Source organism: Arctopsyche grandis, chromosome 13 (genome assembly GCF_051622035.1).
Source record: "Arctopsyche grandis isolate Sample6627 chromosome 13, ASM5162203v2, whole genome shotgun sequence".
Lineage (NCBI taxonomy): Eukaryota > Metazoa > Arthropoda > Insecta > Trichoptera > Hydropsychidae > Arctopsyche > Arctopsyche grandis.
The window spans coordinates 10893555-10911329 of record NC_135367.1 but is presented as its reverse complement, the minus strand read 5'-3'; the positions used below and the strand labels follow the sequence as shown (position 1 = coordinate 10911329).

The 17775-nt window shown below is 33.5% G+C and overlaps 2 protein-coding genes across 3 annotated transcripts in view; one reads left to right on the top strand and one right to left on the bottom strand.

Moving 5' to 3' along the window:
- Hph (HIF prolyl hydroxylase) overlaps positions 1 to 12368 on the top strand; it is a 24176-nt gene extending 11808 nt beyond the window's left edge. The window contains exons 4-6 of the mRNA XM_077444320.1: positions 8021 to 8160; positions 10324 to 10511; positions 10601 to 12368. Of these exons, the coding sequence (XP_077300446.1) occupies positions 8021 to 8160; positions 10324 to 10511; positions 10601 to 10632 (360 nt within the window). The 3' untranslated portion in view covers positions 10633 to 12368. The remainder of the gene's footprint in view (positions 1 to 8020; positions 8161 to 10323; positions 10512 to 10600) is intronic.
- Positions 12280 to 17775, bottom strand: PolE2 (DNA polymerase epsilon subunit 2). 2 transcript variants are annotated; one of them, XM_077444308.1, is made up of 12 exons: positions 17691 to 17775; positions 15694 to 15817; positions 15364 to 15511; positions 15117 to 15295; positions 14898 to 15046; positions 14750 to 14831; positions 14535 to 14654; positions 14330 to 14471; positions 14022 to 14257; positions 13077 to 13263; positions 12827 to 13003; positions 12280 to 12750 (listed from the first exon to the last, which is right to left on the bottom strand). In XM_077444308.1, exons 1-12 carry the CDS (start codon positions 17695 to 17697, stop codon positions 12658 to 12660), a joined length of 1644 nt encoding a protein of 547 aa, XP_077300434.1. In that variant the 5' UTR covers positions 17698 to 17775; the 3' UTR covers positions 12280 to 12657. The 2 variants fall into 2 exon arrangements, with proteins under 2 accessions (XP_077300434.1, XP_077300433.1); XM_077444307.1 differs by lacking the exon at positions 17691 to 17775 and having other exon boundaries at positions 15694 to 16069.

Below are 17775 nucleotides of genomic sequence, written 5' to 3'. Positions count from 1 at the left end.
ATACATATGTACATACATAGATAAGTTCTATGAACTTCTGCAAACAAGGTTTGTGCCCTATTTTCAAATATGTATTATCAATTGATTAAATTCTATTCTGCGAATTTTCAATCTGCCATTTACCTTTGAATATAAATAGATATCAACGCATTTTCGAGTTTTATGTATTTTACATCGTATTAACATTTCTTCAAGTTTACGACTCGGCGCATTTTTAATGTGATCAAACGCATTAAACTCTATTAAACGCATTTTTATAAATGAACTATCAATTTGGTGTATTAAGTACAACGATCTCTACGACCCCAGGAGTGTTTTCGGTGATATTTTATCCTTGCTTGACAATAATCGATAACGTTGAATCCCATTTTTAAATAAATCTAGGAGAAACCTGTCGGTTGCATATGTACATGTATGCATAGTAAACGGATTATTCTTCAAAAAGCGATCTCGCGCAAGTCACTAAAATCTCGATCACGGAACATCTGGCACTCGAGTTCTCGTTTGCGCAATATTTGGCGTGATTGGTGTAGTTTTTGGGTACCAGATGTTCCGTGATCGAGATTTTAGCGACTTGCGCGAGATCGATTTTTGCAGAATAATCACCGAACCGGATATGCATACACGTGCGACCTCTCGAACGGTAATCGGATAAATGCACTTGAGAGCCGCACTGTCGAGACATCTAAACTTTCAAAGTTGCTCAAGAAGAACTGAAGCATTGATACAACAAAAAAGCGTCTAGGGGTATTTGTATGTTATACGAGGGTGCTAACCCTTTTTTGTGGAATTCTATAGCGCAAATTCTTCTTGAGCGCCTTTGAAAATTAAGATTTCAAGAAACTGCGCCTCTATTCATTGCATTTATCCGGGAACCCTCCCAAACATATGTATTCTGCACGTGCACAGCCGGAAGCCAAGGACACGTGACGTCCCATTAGTAAACCTGCCGAGTTTAATGGGCCATTAGCTAGTCACCGGAGCCTGAGGGGGCCGTATATTGTTCAAAGGTTGTAAATGCATTGTTAAAGGTTTGCCGAACAATGGATAGCACTTTGACTATCCTACATCTAGCCATTACACTCAGCAGGTTTTCGCCTTTATCCTCTACTACTCTCAAGTTACCCAGAAGTTTCGGCACTAGACGACATACCCTCGGAATCGACTGTCGCTCTCTTCAACTAGTCTTCAGACTAGTTGAAGAGATTTCTCAATGCTGACCAACGCCGATCAGCGTTTTGCCAACAAGTCGATGGGCTTGAAAAACGCCGATAGGGGTTGTATTTTGAGCATGTACAAAGTAAACCAGAATACTACCCGCCAAGCCTTTCCAGGTAGCATTGAAAAAAATTGAGCATGGGTCGTGCAATCTGTAAAGGGCGGATAGGGACCGTGCTTTTTCCAGGAATCGGGCGTTTTGGGTATTTTTACAAAGCTAGAGTGCAAAAAAAAAAGGTTCGATGAACCTTAACAAAGAACGGCCAATTAACAATGAACAGCACGCTTCCGTTCCGCTCACTAGTAATCTAGGTCAATGCTTATAAAGACTGATTTACACCGGAATTTCTGAATTTATAACCATAGCAGAATATCTCGATGGAAATCCCTAACTGCTGAGTATTTTAGAATGTGGCCATTACATTTTAACAACAATGAAGAAGATGGAACTAGTTTTGAAAAAATACATTCATTAATAGACTTCTTTTGTTTATTTTATATTGTTGCAAGATATATTAGAGAGTCTGAACCAGAGATATGTAATAAGTAGTCACCGGAGCCTGAGGGGGCCGTGTATTGTTCAAAGGTTGTAAATGCATTGTTAAAGGTTTGCCGAACAATGGATTGCACTGTGACTATCCTACCTCTAGTAATAAGAATAGAGGGGCCCTTACGAATAAATAATTGTTGTCAATTTTACGCGGTACGTCTCTATAAATACGCTACATCGCACGGAATACAATCTGATCAATTTACTTATAAAAATGTATCCCATGTTGTTTATTGTGTGTTTTTGAATGTATTGTGCCATTTTTACCGATGCTTGCCCGTCTTGCGAGTAATATAAACAAACAGAGAAGTTTTTATCGGACATACGTCGAGCACCAAGTGTCAAATACGACTGATGCTAAAATTATTTAGATCTGTCCGTGGACAGAATGTCACTTGACAACAACAAAAACACCTAAAGCCACTTCTATTAATATTACATTTCTCTGGTGTGAACACACCTTTACAAAACTCGAAATCCTCGGTGGTAGTTATCTAGGGTTTGTTTGGATTAGCTACAATTTTTACATTTGCTTTCTATTGGATTTCTAAATAATTCTATGTAGTTACTGGAAATGTTGGCGAAATTTTCAGCGCGGCGGGCTTTCAACAGAAAAGACGTCAGCACTCAAAGGGTTAAGCTTAAGTTTAAACATGGCGTATAGTCAGAATCATAATGGCTCGGTTACACTGCTATCCCCGTGCATGCTTTTGTTTACGCGTTGGCACGTGTGCACTCAGCAATGGCCTACGTGTGAATGCGTGTATTACGCCATGGCGATTACAAACACCGGTCCGATTACAATACGATTTATCATTTGTTGATACGATTATCATTTCCGCGTCGGTTTAAATTCACCCTTAGAATCGCAACAACCGCAGGATTTCACCAGATTCGTCAACATTTACTTTCCGTATAACATTTTCGAATACAAATTTATGTATGTAGGTCAGCGGTTTCCAAACTTTATGCTACTACGCCTCCCTAAAAAAAAAATTTTTTTTCCGCGCCTCCCTTCATTTTATTTTTTAATAGATATAATAATATAGACACGTTTTAAATAATAAACTTTTATTTAAAAATAATGAACACTACAATAGACAGAATAATAAAAAGGTTTTGCTATAACATAAATTTATACGAACACGTATATTTATTTTTTACTAATTAAATTACTAATTAAACTACATCTAACACATCAAAATATAATGCGAAGGATGTTTTTGTTTATTGGCACAAAGTTTATCAAATCTTGGGGTAATATGGAGAGTGCCACTCGTAATTCCTTTTCGACTATTAACCTGGCTCGATATTTGGTTTTCATTGCAGCTAGTGCCGAAAAGCCCGTTTCGCATAAATAAGACGTTCCAAACGGTAGAAGCATTTGCATTGCTTTGCAATACAAAGATTCATACTCTACACTAAGATTCATCCAAAATTTAATTATGGTTTCATTTTGAAACTTTCGTTTTAGTGAGCTATCGCTTTTTCTTTTTCGATGGTTGTCAGCTCGAATTCGTCTTCTTCATTGTAGATAGTTAAATGGAATGGAGGTCTTTGAAATAATTGGAAAAATGCAGCACTAAACCATCTATGTGGTCAGTAAAAACATTTTTACTTGCTTCAATATTGGCTGTGGACCAGAAATCTTTGGAAAATGAAAACATATCCAACTCATTCTTTTGTTAATTTGATTTCATAACTTCAACTTTTAAATGAAAGCTTTTACTTTGTCTTTTTGAAAAAGTGGATGTATTTGTGATCTATTTAAACCGCTCAATTTTCCAAAAATTTCAACTAAATAGGCAAGTTTAACAATAAAATATTTCGGTCGACCATAAATGTGCCTCTTCATGTTGGTTTTCTTCGAGAAAGGTTGCTAATTAAATGTGTGTATAAAAATGAAAGAAAAATAAACATTCATGCATTGAATTTTTACTGTTAAGCTACGATATGAAGTTTTATTTATTTGTAGATATTATGGTATGAAAATTATTTTTTTATTAAAAAGTTTTGGCGCCTCCCCTGGCAATAGTCCGCGCCTCCCAGTTTGGAAACCGCTGATGTAGGTACTATATACATACATAATATGTACGTGCGAATAACTCTTATCAAAGCTGTATTGTATTTATCATACTGCACATACGTATATTTCTCCCGATAAGTGGATTTTTGAAATAGTTTGCGGTTGGCTCATTATTGAAACTGGTTTTTCCCACATATTTGAAATAATTATGTCACGTAGTTCAACCTTTTTTTTTTTTGCATATAGATGCGACAATACATAGATCAGATCGTTAACCGGATTCGAGTGGATGTTAAAAAAACTTTTTTTATTTGCTTTTCATCAATCATTGGGAGTGCCTCATTGTTTATGTGTAATCTGTATAAATTTGCAAGTTTAAATAACTCGTTTCACGCTACATTTTTTTTTGCTTGGTCGTAAATTTGATGTATGATGTTTGAATCCGATATTTGCCTTGTGATTTTAGATGCATGTTTTGGATATTTAGTCATGTGTGAAATCAATATTTGCGAGTTTAAGGCTAAATTCCGCCGCTTAAGAATCGATCGGAGAAAATTCAATATATGTACATTGTAATACGTATTTATAGAAAATATATTTTTGCTTTTAAAATTCGCCAGATAATTAATTATACGTATTTTAAAGCAATAAAAAATTACAATCAATGGAAGAAAAATCTGATTACATTGAGCAACAAAAATCACGGTTTTTACTTACCAAAGTGGAGACTTATTAATCTTTACGATGTTTGGCCCACTTAATTCGAATATGGCAATGATTTTTGTTGGCTTTCTCGCGTTTAATAGATATGAGCGTTTAAAAATATGTGCAATTTTTACAGATTTTTGTCTTTCGCAGTCTTTAATTCAAAATCTAGTATTGCTGTGCCAAAGGTGAATATTGGAATCAATAGTCGGATGTTTCTTCTATTGATTGTAATTTTTTTATTGCTTTGAAATACTTGTAATTAATTATCTAGCTAATTTTTAAAGTCAAATTTTTTCCGTTATATTATGAGCTAATTTCGCTTATTTTTCACTTAACCGGGTTTTTAAGGGTTCGTTTTCAATCTCAATTTTTTATATTTTATCTGAGCGTACTAATTCAAGCGGTAAATGATTTTAAATTACAATATGAAATATTCAAGGCTCATTGCTCGTAAGTGAGAGCCAGCGAGTGAGATGGAGTGATGTGCTCTCCATTCTTCATCTCGCCCTTGCATCATCCATTCGTGTCCATTTAATTTTGTCCAGTACGTTTAGATAAAACGAATATTGGCATAAAAAACTAATCTTATTTTTGACTTAAAATTCGCTAGATAATTAATTATAAGTATTTCAAAAAAATAAATATTTTTGACTTTAAAAATTGACAGGATAATTAATTACAAGTATTTCAGAGCAATAAAAATATCACAATCAATAGAAAAAACATCTGACTGTTGATTTCAATACTGGCTGTTGGCACAGCAATACTAGATTTTGAATTAAAGACTGCAAAACCAAAAATCTGTATCTCTTAAACGAGAGAAAGCCAACAAAAATCATTGTCATATTCGAATTAAGTGGGTCAAACTTCGTAAGGATTGATAAGTTTCCGCTCCGGTAATTTTTTTATGTTGTTCAGTGTTATCCATTCTAATATTCACTTTTGGCACAGCAATATTCAGTCTCCGTGACGAGCCAGAATGTGAAATTACCGAAAACGCAAATATCGGAAGGCAAAGATCGAAAATCGAAAGATCTTAAGTCGAAAGATCAAAAAAAAGGATGCATGGTAAACGGTACATACTCCCTTAATTTGCGCGAGCAGGATATAACAGGAACAAGAGGAACAGGTTTTTCCTCCCGTATTAATGTGCGCGCGCAGAATACGGGAGGAAAAGCCTGTTCCGCTTGTTCCTGTTGTATCCTGCTCGCGCAAATTAAGTGAGTATGTACCGTTTACCATGCACCCTTTTTTATCTTTCGACTTAAGATCTTTCGATTCTCGATCTTTGCCTTCCGATATTTGCGTTTTCGGTAATTTCACATTCCGGCTCGTGAGGTAGACCCAGCAATATTACATAGATTTTGAGTTACTGATGGCAAAAGCCAAAAATTGGAAATTTTTAAACGCTCATATCTCTTAAACTAGAAGAAACCAACAAAAATCACTGTAATATTAGAATTCAGTGGGTCAAACTTAGTATTTATTGATTAGGCTCGGCTCCTAGTAAAAAACGTGATTTGTTGTTTCTCAGTGTAATTAGTTGGCCCGCTGACTCACAGTAAGTATTGCGAGTTTTGTATGAATTCTCATAAACATTCTTATAAGCAAATGTAAAAAATTATGCTGAACTACAACAACGATGAAATCAATGAATTAGAATCATCTTAGTTCTGGATAGTTACGCGTGCTCCATTTAAAATTCACAATATGCTCCTATGCCCTACTGACAATAGTAAAGTCGAAACCATTCATTGTTTCACTTGCACGTGTCGAAATCGACTTACTTGCTGTAGTCACGTACACCACGACCTGTTGCTTTTTGCCTACGTGACCCGACGAGAGAACGAGGGGGTGAACCACCCAAGTCTCCCCTCTCCACTGGTACTGAATCGGTTTACGAACAGGGGCGTTTCAACGGATGTCGCATTATGTTGGATCGAGAGGTTGCGATTCGAGTGTAGAATTTAAATTAGAACGCGTATTTTCATCACGTAAGCTCGTTTCATTTAAAACTGGAGAGTTCTCCCTTTTATCTCTTGAGATGCCAGTTGATTTCGAGATATGAATCATTCCACGAAGGCACATTCATCAATGCTAATGAAATATTCGGAATAGTTCTGGATACTGAAATAGCGGTGTGTTTCTTCTGGGGAAATTTTCACTGAATCACTTAACCCTTTGAATGCTGACCAACGCCGATCGGCGTTTTGCCAACAAGTCGATGGTCCTGAAAAACGCCGATAGGCGTTGTATTTTGAGCATATACAAAGTAAACAAGAATACAAGCCTTTCCAGGTAGCATTGAACATGGGTCGTCTAATCTGTGTCAATGCTTATAAAGACTGGTTTACACCGGAATTTCTGAATTTATATCCATAGCATAATTTCTCGATGGAAATCCCTAATTGCTGAGTATTTTAGATTGTGGCTTGGCATTTAGATTGCGAGCATTACATTTTAACAACAATGAAGAAGATGGAACTAGTTTTGGAAAAATACATTCATTAATAGACTTCTTTTGTTTATTTTAATTGTTGCAAGATATATTAGAGAGTCTAAACACAACTTTACAAAACTCGAAATTCTCGGCGGCAGTGATCTAGAGTTTGTTTGGATTTTTTATATCTGCTTTCTATTGGATTTCTAAATAATTCTAGTTGGAAATGTTGGCGAAATTTTTAGCGTGGCGGGCTTTCAAAACAAAAGACGTCAGCACTCAAAGGGTTAATGAAATGCAACTTTAATTTTTGATTTTTGACCATTTTACAACATTACGATAGGTTTAGTTAAGTTTTATGCGATAATAATGTGTTGAAAATAAAAATATGAAAAAAAAATTAGGAAGTCTTTAAAAAGAAGAAGTTATACTGATTTTTTTAAAATGAATGTTGAATTTAAGTCAATTGTTTCTAATTTGATATTTTAAAATACTATAAAAATAAACAAACGTATTTTTTGGCTTTGAATTTTTCGTGTTACGTTTAAATTTTCATTGTGTATTTTAACTATCGCTTATAAGGTCCTAGGCACAAAATCTTCCAAAACGTTTCTATTCATTCGAATTATTCTACGTGAAATTTTTTTACATAATACACAAATGTAGTATAGAAAAAATAAACTTTGAGAATAACTGAAGATAAGATGTGCAATAAATCTAAAGCGAAAAAAAATTTTGCGTGTCTTCTAAAAATACACACCAAAACAACATTAACACAAATGAAAATTTGCGTTTTACTATTTATCGAAACGCTTTGCATATTTATGCGACCTTTTCAAAGATTGATAGACACTAGATTAAAATTTTATACTTGTTATCAACAAAAACAAAAAAAAAACCTTAGTAGAAACACCATAATACGCATTAATATTAGATTAAAATTCTATACGTTCGGCAAAATGGCCGGTTGAGATATTTCTAATACGAAATCAATACCTGTTCTTATGTTTGCAAATTATCAACAAACGTCTCGTACAATTCCAATTGGATATTTATTTATGATGTAAACGATTTGCAGGCGATGGTGGCGTGTTATCCAGGACACGGAAGCCATTATGTAAAGCATGTAGATAATCCAAACAAAGATGGCCGCTGCATAACAGCCATATATTACCTCAACCTGAATTGGGACGTGGAATCTTGCGGTGGGCTGCTCAGGTGAGTTCTTTGATTTCGAAATTCTTGATGTTTAAGAGTATAAAATGCTATTTCCCTTCCCCGGTATACATATGTATGCTCTTAAGAGATATAATAGAGGATTTAATATTAATAGGGGTTCAAATGGTAGATGACTGGTATTATATAATATGTAAAATATGAGTAAACGTGTTTTTTTTTTTTAGATTGAATGTCGAAAATAAAATATCTTAATTCAGTTTGCATAGTAAAAAAGAAGTATGCACATTTTTTTTTTTTTTCGGATTTTTGAGAAATTATGGTGTAGAATATGAGCTCAATGGGTCACTGTTCGAAGAAGAGTATCTTCAAAAGTCATACGGTTTTTCATATCTTCATCTAAGTTGTGTTATTAAAATATCTATCACTTATTTCATTTCTACTGTAAATAAAAATTTACCATCATAAGAAACAGATTGTTGAGATCCACCCACAAAAACATTGTTGTCATATGTCGGTAACACGATCCATTCCAAATATTAGTCAAATGAGTGCAGGAAAATTTTAATCTACAACCATTAACCAATTATGTTACCCGCCGTTGAAAACTTACTCTTTGACGGGTTTTCGTCGAGCAGTTTTCAGACCAAGATTCTTTCCGAGAATTTTATTAAATACTAACTTAATTAAAAATAAATTTTATTCTGCCACAATTTGCCGCCTGTAGAAATTGCCTTACCTGCTTATGCCTTCGGGACGTTACTGTATGTATGTACTTTAGAGCAGTTGCGATAAGGGAGATAAGCATTATAGCAATAGGGGAGACAACACAGTAGTAGCTAGATTTAAAGTTTAAGGGTAACATCATTGCAAATGTTTGATATCTTCATTGTATCAATTCTCAACTATTCCAATCATTTATCTCAAAAAGGCATATTTTAAAAATGTTATTGGGTGTGTACATCAAAATTGTACTAGTGGCCAAAATCTTATATCATGTACGATTACTTTTTTACTTATAAGGGGAGAAAATACACTCATTTCACAATTCCGAATCGTTAGATAAACACACTGTAATTCTAGTATTACCTTTTCACTTACACACATCTTCCTTCCATTCATTCTTCTAAATCCCATTGAATGCTATTCTAGTATTTAATTATTACATCCATCCATTGCCACAACGCTATCTTCATTCGTTACTCATAAACCCACCACATTTTTCACCTATTCTTTTTTAACCCTTTGAATGCTTACCAACGCCGATCGGCGTTTTGCCAACAAGCCATCAGCCTGAAATACGCCTATCGGCTTTGTATTTTTGAGTATGTAAAAAATAAACAAGAATACTACCTAAACCTTTCCCAGTAGCATTGAAAAAAAAATGCATTGAACATGGGTCGTGTAATCCTTGTCAATGTTAATAAAGACTGATCGACACCAGAACTTCTGAATTTTAACCATAGCAGAATTTCTCGATGGAAATCCCTAAATGCTGGGTATTTTAGATTGTGGCTTGGCATTTAGATTGTGAGCATTACATTTTAACAACAATGAAGAAGATGAAAATAGTTTTGGAAAAATACATTCATTAATAGACTTCTTTTGTTTATTTTATATTGTTGCAAGATATATTAAAGAGTCTAAGCACACCTTTACAAAATTCGGAATCCTCGGCGATAGTTATCTAGGTTGGTGATCTAGGGTTTTTATACCTGCTTTCTATTGGATTTCTAAATAATTCTAGTTGAAGTATAGGCAAAATTTTCAGCGCGGCGGGCTTCCAACAGAACAGACGCCAGCACTCAAAGGGTTAACCATTTCAAATTCACATATATACAGAGCCTTAGTGATAGGGTCCATTGATTGAGAGTTGAAAGAGTGTAGGGGAAGTTTCTCTGATATATTTATATAATAGTTAACAGTCACTATCCTAATGCCTACCTCCTGGGAGCACTAGGTTATAATTCCCCTGAATTACGACATAGAGTATATGTACATATTTGGGACATTATAATATTTATATACGTTACTGGTTGGTTTTGTCAGCAATCCTCAATTTTATGGCTTCGTCATCTGTTGCAAGAGGCATCAAGCTCCTCAACCACATTTGTTTTTACACATTGTTTCATATTTATCTTTATATCTTGTCTTGTTTTTGCATTCATATTGTAAATAAAGTAATATTTTGTGTTATATTTTCAGGATATTCCCGGAAGGTTGGGAGCACGTAGCAAATATAGCGCCCGTGTTCGATCGGGCTATTTTTTTCTGGTCGGACAGGCGGAATCCGCACGAAGTCCTACCGGCCTTCAAGACCAGGTATGCCATAACATTGTGGTACTTCGACGCAATCGAAAGACAGGAAGCTTGTAGGCGTCATCGAAACGCAAGTAAGACTGTTAAATTTTGTATTAAACATATCTTTCAATTGGACTTGAACGTTATATGTAATAATTATTGTATTGAATTGATTTTTCAGAATTAACAAATGGCCCTCAAGACAACAGATAGTCGACCTATTCATGAGTCATCTCAAATGCAAGACTTAATAAGTTTACCGATTATGTATAAATATATGTATTCACCTCTGGCGAACATATTATTATATTATTCAGAAAGTAATATGGTCGCAGAGCGTATGAGTTTCACTTCTATCAGTTCGCCATCTATTTGTAATTAATATTATCATTTTAAAATGAATGTCTAACCTGTTTTATTATTTATCATATTTGTATTATATATTATATATATTGTATACCGTAAAGAATATTTAACAATCCGTATGTTGTGTTTGTGATCATATTGATTTCAATAAACGATATACTTTCGTCGGACTGATAGGACAAAGGTTATCATCGTAGATGTAAATATTGTATTTTTTTATAATTTATTTATAGAGTTGGCAAATTTGATTGGGCATTGTTGTGATTTATTTTATTTTGTCATGTTTATGCATATGATGATATAAATTAATATTACATAATAGATACATATATGTCATTGCTTGATTTGTACTATTTACTGAAATTAAACAGAAGTAAGATGCACATAAATATATAATGTAAATATTGCTTATGAAACTTTGACTTAAAAAAATCTAATAAAAGGATGGTCATATTGTAATAGAATATAAATACAGATTTACTTTTGACTTGCTTCAATTTAATATCAGTAAGTAGTGAATATTTTAATTCAGTTTTATGCTCAATAATACTGAATCAAATAAACCAAAATTTAGATGATGATTTATGTACAATAATAAATCAAAAGTCTTTTGAATGTATATAAAAGCATCTTTCCTATCTTTGTTTATAAGCAGAGATCAGTGGCCAGGATGCTTTTATGCACAAAAAATGGTTCATTATTGTCGATTACTATTGTATTACAAAGCAAGAGAGCAAAAAACCATTTTTTGTGCATAAAAGCACTTTGGCCACTGATCTCTGGTAATAAGTTTCTTAAATTGCTTACAAATTTGTACAATTGAGTGATAATTTTAAGCCAATTTTATAAAATATTGTTTTATTATTATAGATGTAATTATTATCTGGTCAGGTTTATAAACAACACCTTAAACACAAATTATTTAATGTTTTTGCTTATTGAAGACAGAACAGTCTACAGTTCGCTATGTTGATTTACAGCATCTGAGATTATTTTATTATATAAATTATTTGATTATGCGTTCGGCAACATTATAAATATCTTTAAACACTGGCATCGATGAGTGTGAAGTATTATTTCTTCTACTTCGTGATTGTGATTGTAAATATTTAAGTATATGTATGTACGTATGTATTTCGGAATTATATTTGTATATATTGTACACAAACGAATATGTAAATTGAATTTGAATGCGAAACCTGTGTAACAAATTTTAGCTCCTAAGTGATATTGGATTCATAAGATTAGCGTTTCCGTTGATGTTTTTGGACTTTTTTTTTATATACATACCTGCATATTATATAAGAAACGAGTGGATAGCTTGTGTATATTTTAATCGCTTTACTGTTTATATTGGCAATCTTGATATGTTGTAATAAACATTTTTTAGCTTTTTCCGCATGAACTTGTTATACGTATGGCAGAGATTGTATTATCGTTGTAAATATGAATAGTATTTTGTAATCAGACTGAAGAAATGTATAAATCAAAATTTATAATGAATATTCCTGATTTCTATTAGTTTATTATGCATATTTTTTTACAATATCAATATGGGAGAGTAAATATAATAACATTAACCAATAATTTAGTTTTATTTTTAAAGTCAAATGTATACGATCCGATTGAAACTGTATCAATAAATTTAGGGGGCATAAAGCTTGCACAATTTATTTTACATGTGTGCGTGTGCAATACTTCTTTACATACATTTTATGGAAGCTTGGATAAAACTAATAAAAAATTGGAACGTTTTAACAGGCACTACATATATGTCTACATTCTCAATCGACAGTTGTAGAACACGTTTCCAATTTTATGATTATGAAAATAACTAAATAAATTATTTTTAAACGTATCATTGTATTACTCCTATAAGTCTTCATTTGGTATTTGAGAGTCTTCTATGGTTCTAGATGCAGGCATGTATACTTTGAAGGAAAAATCTGTACGAGGGAAGGAACCCTAAAACAAAATTGTAAATGAATTAAACAAAATTACTATTACTATATTTACATATATAATATAAAAAGTTTCTTACCGGATTTATGAATTGACAATTTTGATATGATCTCGTATACGGTTTGAAGTTATCAGCTATCACTACTAAATCTGGCATTGGGTACAAATTTAAAGCATCGGCATGCTGCCAATAAACAGGTTGAACTCCGATTGACAATGGCGCCAATGTACATTGACCCAGTAGCGTTTTCATTAACTAAAAATTTTAATATAAATAAATAAATCACATTAATGTAAATACATATATAATACAAAATGGCTTTGCGTACATGATCGGGAATATCGCCTGATTCCGGAAAGTGTATAGAGTTTCGGCACATCTTAGTGACTAGATTATGCCGAAGTACTACTATTTCTTGAGTGCAGTATTGAATTCTACAAGGATTACTTGTAAATATTACCCGATCGCCTAGTTTCGATCTAATGTCTTCGGTTATGAACTCTGGTAAATGTGGTCTACAAAATAAAAATTAAGTTAACATTTTTTATTTATTCATATATTTAAAAGGAAGCATTAAGCCAATTGGGAAGTCAAAGCATGTTTTTCACATTTCATTCATTAGTTAGCAATCTCGGGATGAACAGAGATTGTGACGGTGGATCGACATGGTCAACTCGGAAGGACGAATCTGATTTTGAAGTTGTACTCGAATCCATTTATATTGGGTCAACGTTATCGGACGATGAAGGTTGTGAGACTGAAATAAAAACGTGGACTGGTATGTCGGAACGGAGTAAAATTTGGGAAGACCGAGGCATCACCGTGTCTACGAAAATACGTCTGTTCCGAGCTTTAGTCTGCCCCATATTTTTATGTGGAGTGGAGACATGGACGTTGCGAGCTCGGGAAAGGCAGAGAATAGACACGTTTGAGATGTGGTGCCGGAGACGGGTGCTTAAAGTCTCGTGAACAGCGAGAACAACTGATAGGTATCCTCAAAGGCGATAGGTATCCTCCAGCTCTTTGGGCATATCGCGAGATGAGATCAGGACAACCTGAAACATTGGTTGTTCCGGGAAGCGTTGAGGATAGCAGAGGAAGAGGAAGATCCCCAACAAGATGAAGTGACCAGGTCAGGGCTGCCACTGGGAAAACTCGAGTCATTGTGAATTGTGGGACATAGAGAGATGACCCTGACCTCCTCCATTATGGAAATCAGGAAACAATGAGAAAGAAGCATGCTTTGGATCTCTTATAAACATGTATTACTCGCCTCGGCAGTATATTTGGAGAAGATGGATCTGCACTTCCAGGTACGAACACGAATTTGCAAGCCTCCAGCAATTGAGGATACTGGCTTAAAATATCAGCTAGAGCTTTAAAAGCCGTTTTGAGTTGATTTCCATGCTCATAACCATACGGACACGACAGAAACTCTCCCATAAATACTATTGCAGCAGGAGGAAATCCGTTGTAACCGGAAAATAATGACTTCAACCTGGACAAAACCTACAAAATAAACGCATTCATGGCGAATAGTTATTGCAAATGTATTATTTTTAAAATATTTAAAGTTCTAACTTTAACATCGTCCAGCCAGACATCGGCGAGAAATAGTATCATTGCATCTTCGTTGGCTTTCTCAATCTTAGACAAATTTTCAGAATTTTTTAGTAGGGTTTTTGACGGTCCACCAAACGTATTCACGTTTCCATAGTATACTCTAAAATTCAAATTTATTAATGCGACTTATCGATGTTTTATTTAAATCTAAAAATGAACTCACTGACTAATACTGCGACACTCGGCAGGTGGCATTACAAGACCCATTACGTGTAATATTCTATCCTCATAGTGACCCTCGGCTAACACGAAACAGTGTTCGGTAAACAAACCAGACTGATATCTAAATAAGTAACACAATATAATATTTTTTTAAATTTAAAATTCAATTAAAAGTTTTAGTTGTGAGTTGTAACGTTTGCGATAAAAGATAAATACCTTACTAATGACAAATCTAGTGCAACGGCTCCAGTAGGGTCTTCTAAATAGTAAGTACCTTCCGTAAGTTGTGTGAGTAGTCCTATAAAATATAACATATAAAGCGCATGACTAATTATAGATAAAATGATTTGGTATAAGGCTTTACCTAAAACGATGACTTCATTGATCCTGCTGGAACAACTTAAAAGATGTTCTACTTTCCTTAAGCTGAAGCCTTTTTCTTGTTTTGTTCCAGGTAATGTTTCGGGTGTAAATACTTTGTTGCGTGCAGTTCGTTGTAAAATCAATATGTACCTATTCATGTACATTTTAATATTGTAAATGATGAATGTATGAAAAATATTAAATAAATTAACTTTATTACCTATCTAATAAATATTGAAACCGCCAACGTGCTTCGGGGTATAGGTCAACTTTCAATGAATTCTTTTCGTCTCTCAAAAATTTCTTACGTTCAATATTGTAATTAAATTTAGGTATTTGAAATGCATTGATTACGTTGAAAATTGTCTCCGATTCTTCCAAACCGTTATTACTACTCTCCTAAAATATAAAAGTTGGTAAAAATTGGCAAGAGAATTTTTGGACTGCATGTATAAAATTAAACTCGCCTTGATAGCTAATTTAATATGAGACATTTCAATTATTGATTGATGTAGCTGTTGATTTTGAACGTGTAAAATTATTTTATTTATCCAATTTTTTCTGTCATCTGCACTATAGTTAGCAAAATTTTCCATAAGAAATAAACAAGATTCTCTGAAACAAAAACAGTTTTTACTTTGTAATTGTATAAAATCATACATAAATAATGTAATTGTATAAAATCATACATAAATAATGTAATTGTATAAAATCATACATAAATAATGTAATTGTATAAAATCTATACATAATAATAAAAATATATACATAAAAATAAAACTCACAATATAACTTACTTTCTCAATGAAAATCCATTCAGCTTAAACGCCATTGCAATCTCTTTCTTTAAATTCAAATCCATTTTGATAAGAATATGACAGACTAAATCTGACGACTGACATGTGCAAAGTTCGCGCCAACCTAAACGTCAGATGTTAGTCGTAGCATCGCTTTATACGACCATGAGTATTTACATAGCATGACTATATTTTTACGTTTTTATTAAAAATGTAAATGGGTACAGTAAGGTCTGACGAGAGGGGGGCACCAGCTGATGCTAATAAACAGGGCCTGGCCCCTGAAAGGGTCCGGGTCATATTTTATAAAAATTTGCTTATGATGAATTTTTATGCCAAAAGCTAATACAACAACTTGACTATTTGCAGATATAGTATCTAAGAATTGTTGACTCTTTGTAGATACCATATCTACGAATTATCAACTATTTGCAAGTACATACAGTACATATGAAATATTGTCAAATGACACGTCTTTTTAACTGAACCCAAATGTCAAATGTTAGACGGTTAGTGAAAAATTGTCATAAATTATTCTAATTGTTCTTAAACTATCTAGATTGATAACAATTACACTTTAGCGATTTTGAAGAATCTATGAAGTTGTCATTGGTTTTTACTGACAGATTAGAGGTTAAATATACGTATCCAATGTATACCGAGTACATGTAAAACCGGTCTCCGTGACGGGCCCGAATGTGAAACGCCCGAAAACGCAAATATCGGAAGGCAAAGATCGAAAGATCAAAAAAAAGATCAAAAAATCGAAAGATCAAAAATTTTTTTTATCTTTTGCCTTCCGATATTTGCGTTTTCGGGCGTTTCACATTCGGGCCCGTGAGGTAGACCCATGTAAAACATACCATAAACGAAAATCACGGTAAATTCGAATGTCCAGTTTATTGTGATTTAGATTTACTAATAAATTGGTTAAAAATTCTATTGATTAAAAAGGCAATTACTAGATATTGCTTCACACCAATTAACAGCAGGAGGTATGCAATTATATTATAGATCTCTAAAATTACATTTTATTTATAAAGCAAACATGTCGATAAAAGAACAAGTCGATAAGAGAAAATTACTGCTACCATCTCTGAAAATTTCAAAGATGGTAGCAGTAAATAATATTAAACATCTCCAGAAAACTGCGCATGCAGTTTTTGAAAATCATACAATGTTCCTTGTCGCCATGTTTTATTTGTGCGGGAGGAAAGAAAAATTGACGCATTTCCAGAGGAATTTTTTCATCAAAGTTAAGTTAAATATAAAAATCAAGATATTGAAGTCGAATCTCGAATTGATTCGAATTCAGATGAAGAATTTCTCAGTAGTGATAGTGAATATCAGAAACCTTTAAAGGACAATGAAAAATTTGATATAGCATTCAATGCCATAAAAAATTTAGCCGACCTTATCTCACATCACGGTACGCCATAATTCTTAAATTATATGGAAGATTTAAAAATGATGGAGAATAATGTCCGAAATGGCTTATCAGTGATGAAGTGATAAGTTATTACTAGATATAGGTGCAGAACCGTGCTTTTTGGATAAAAATGGGAGTTTTGGGGCTATTTTCCAGGAAAGAGGGCAAACTACAAAGCTAGAGAGCAAAAAAAAAAGGTTCACCATAAAAATGAACAATGGTGCGCAGGTCGTGCCGAAGCTTACTTATGACTCTTCAACCAAACTCAACAATATGTAGCTTAAAAACCAACGTACAAAATCAATCACAGATAGAAATCGTTCGACACATGGTAATGAAAAATACACAAGATTGTAATACAGAAGAACTTAAAGAAAACAAATGCGTTTTATATGAGACCATCAATAAACCCAATATAAATTTAAAATTTAAGAACAAAATAAAATGCAAGGGTCGTCCCAAAAAAAAAACCAAGTAAAGAACATTTAATCGAAAATTAAAATTACTCCTAAGTATATAAACTCCCAAAATATCAAGTCAAGAAAAGGTCAAAAATCAAAATACGGACCTACCATCAACTTGCGGTCTTTGCATTGCTTTTTTTGTCACAAAGTACATTTGTATGCGAAAATATCAAATAATTCATAGATACT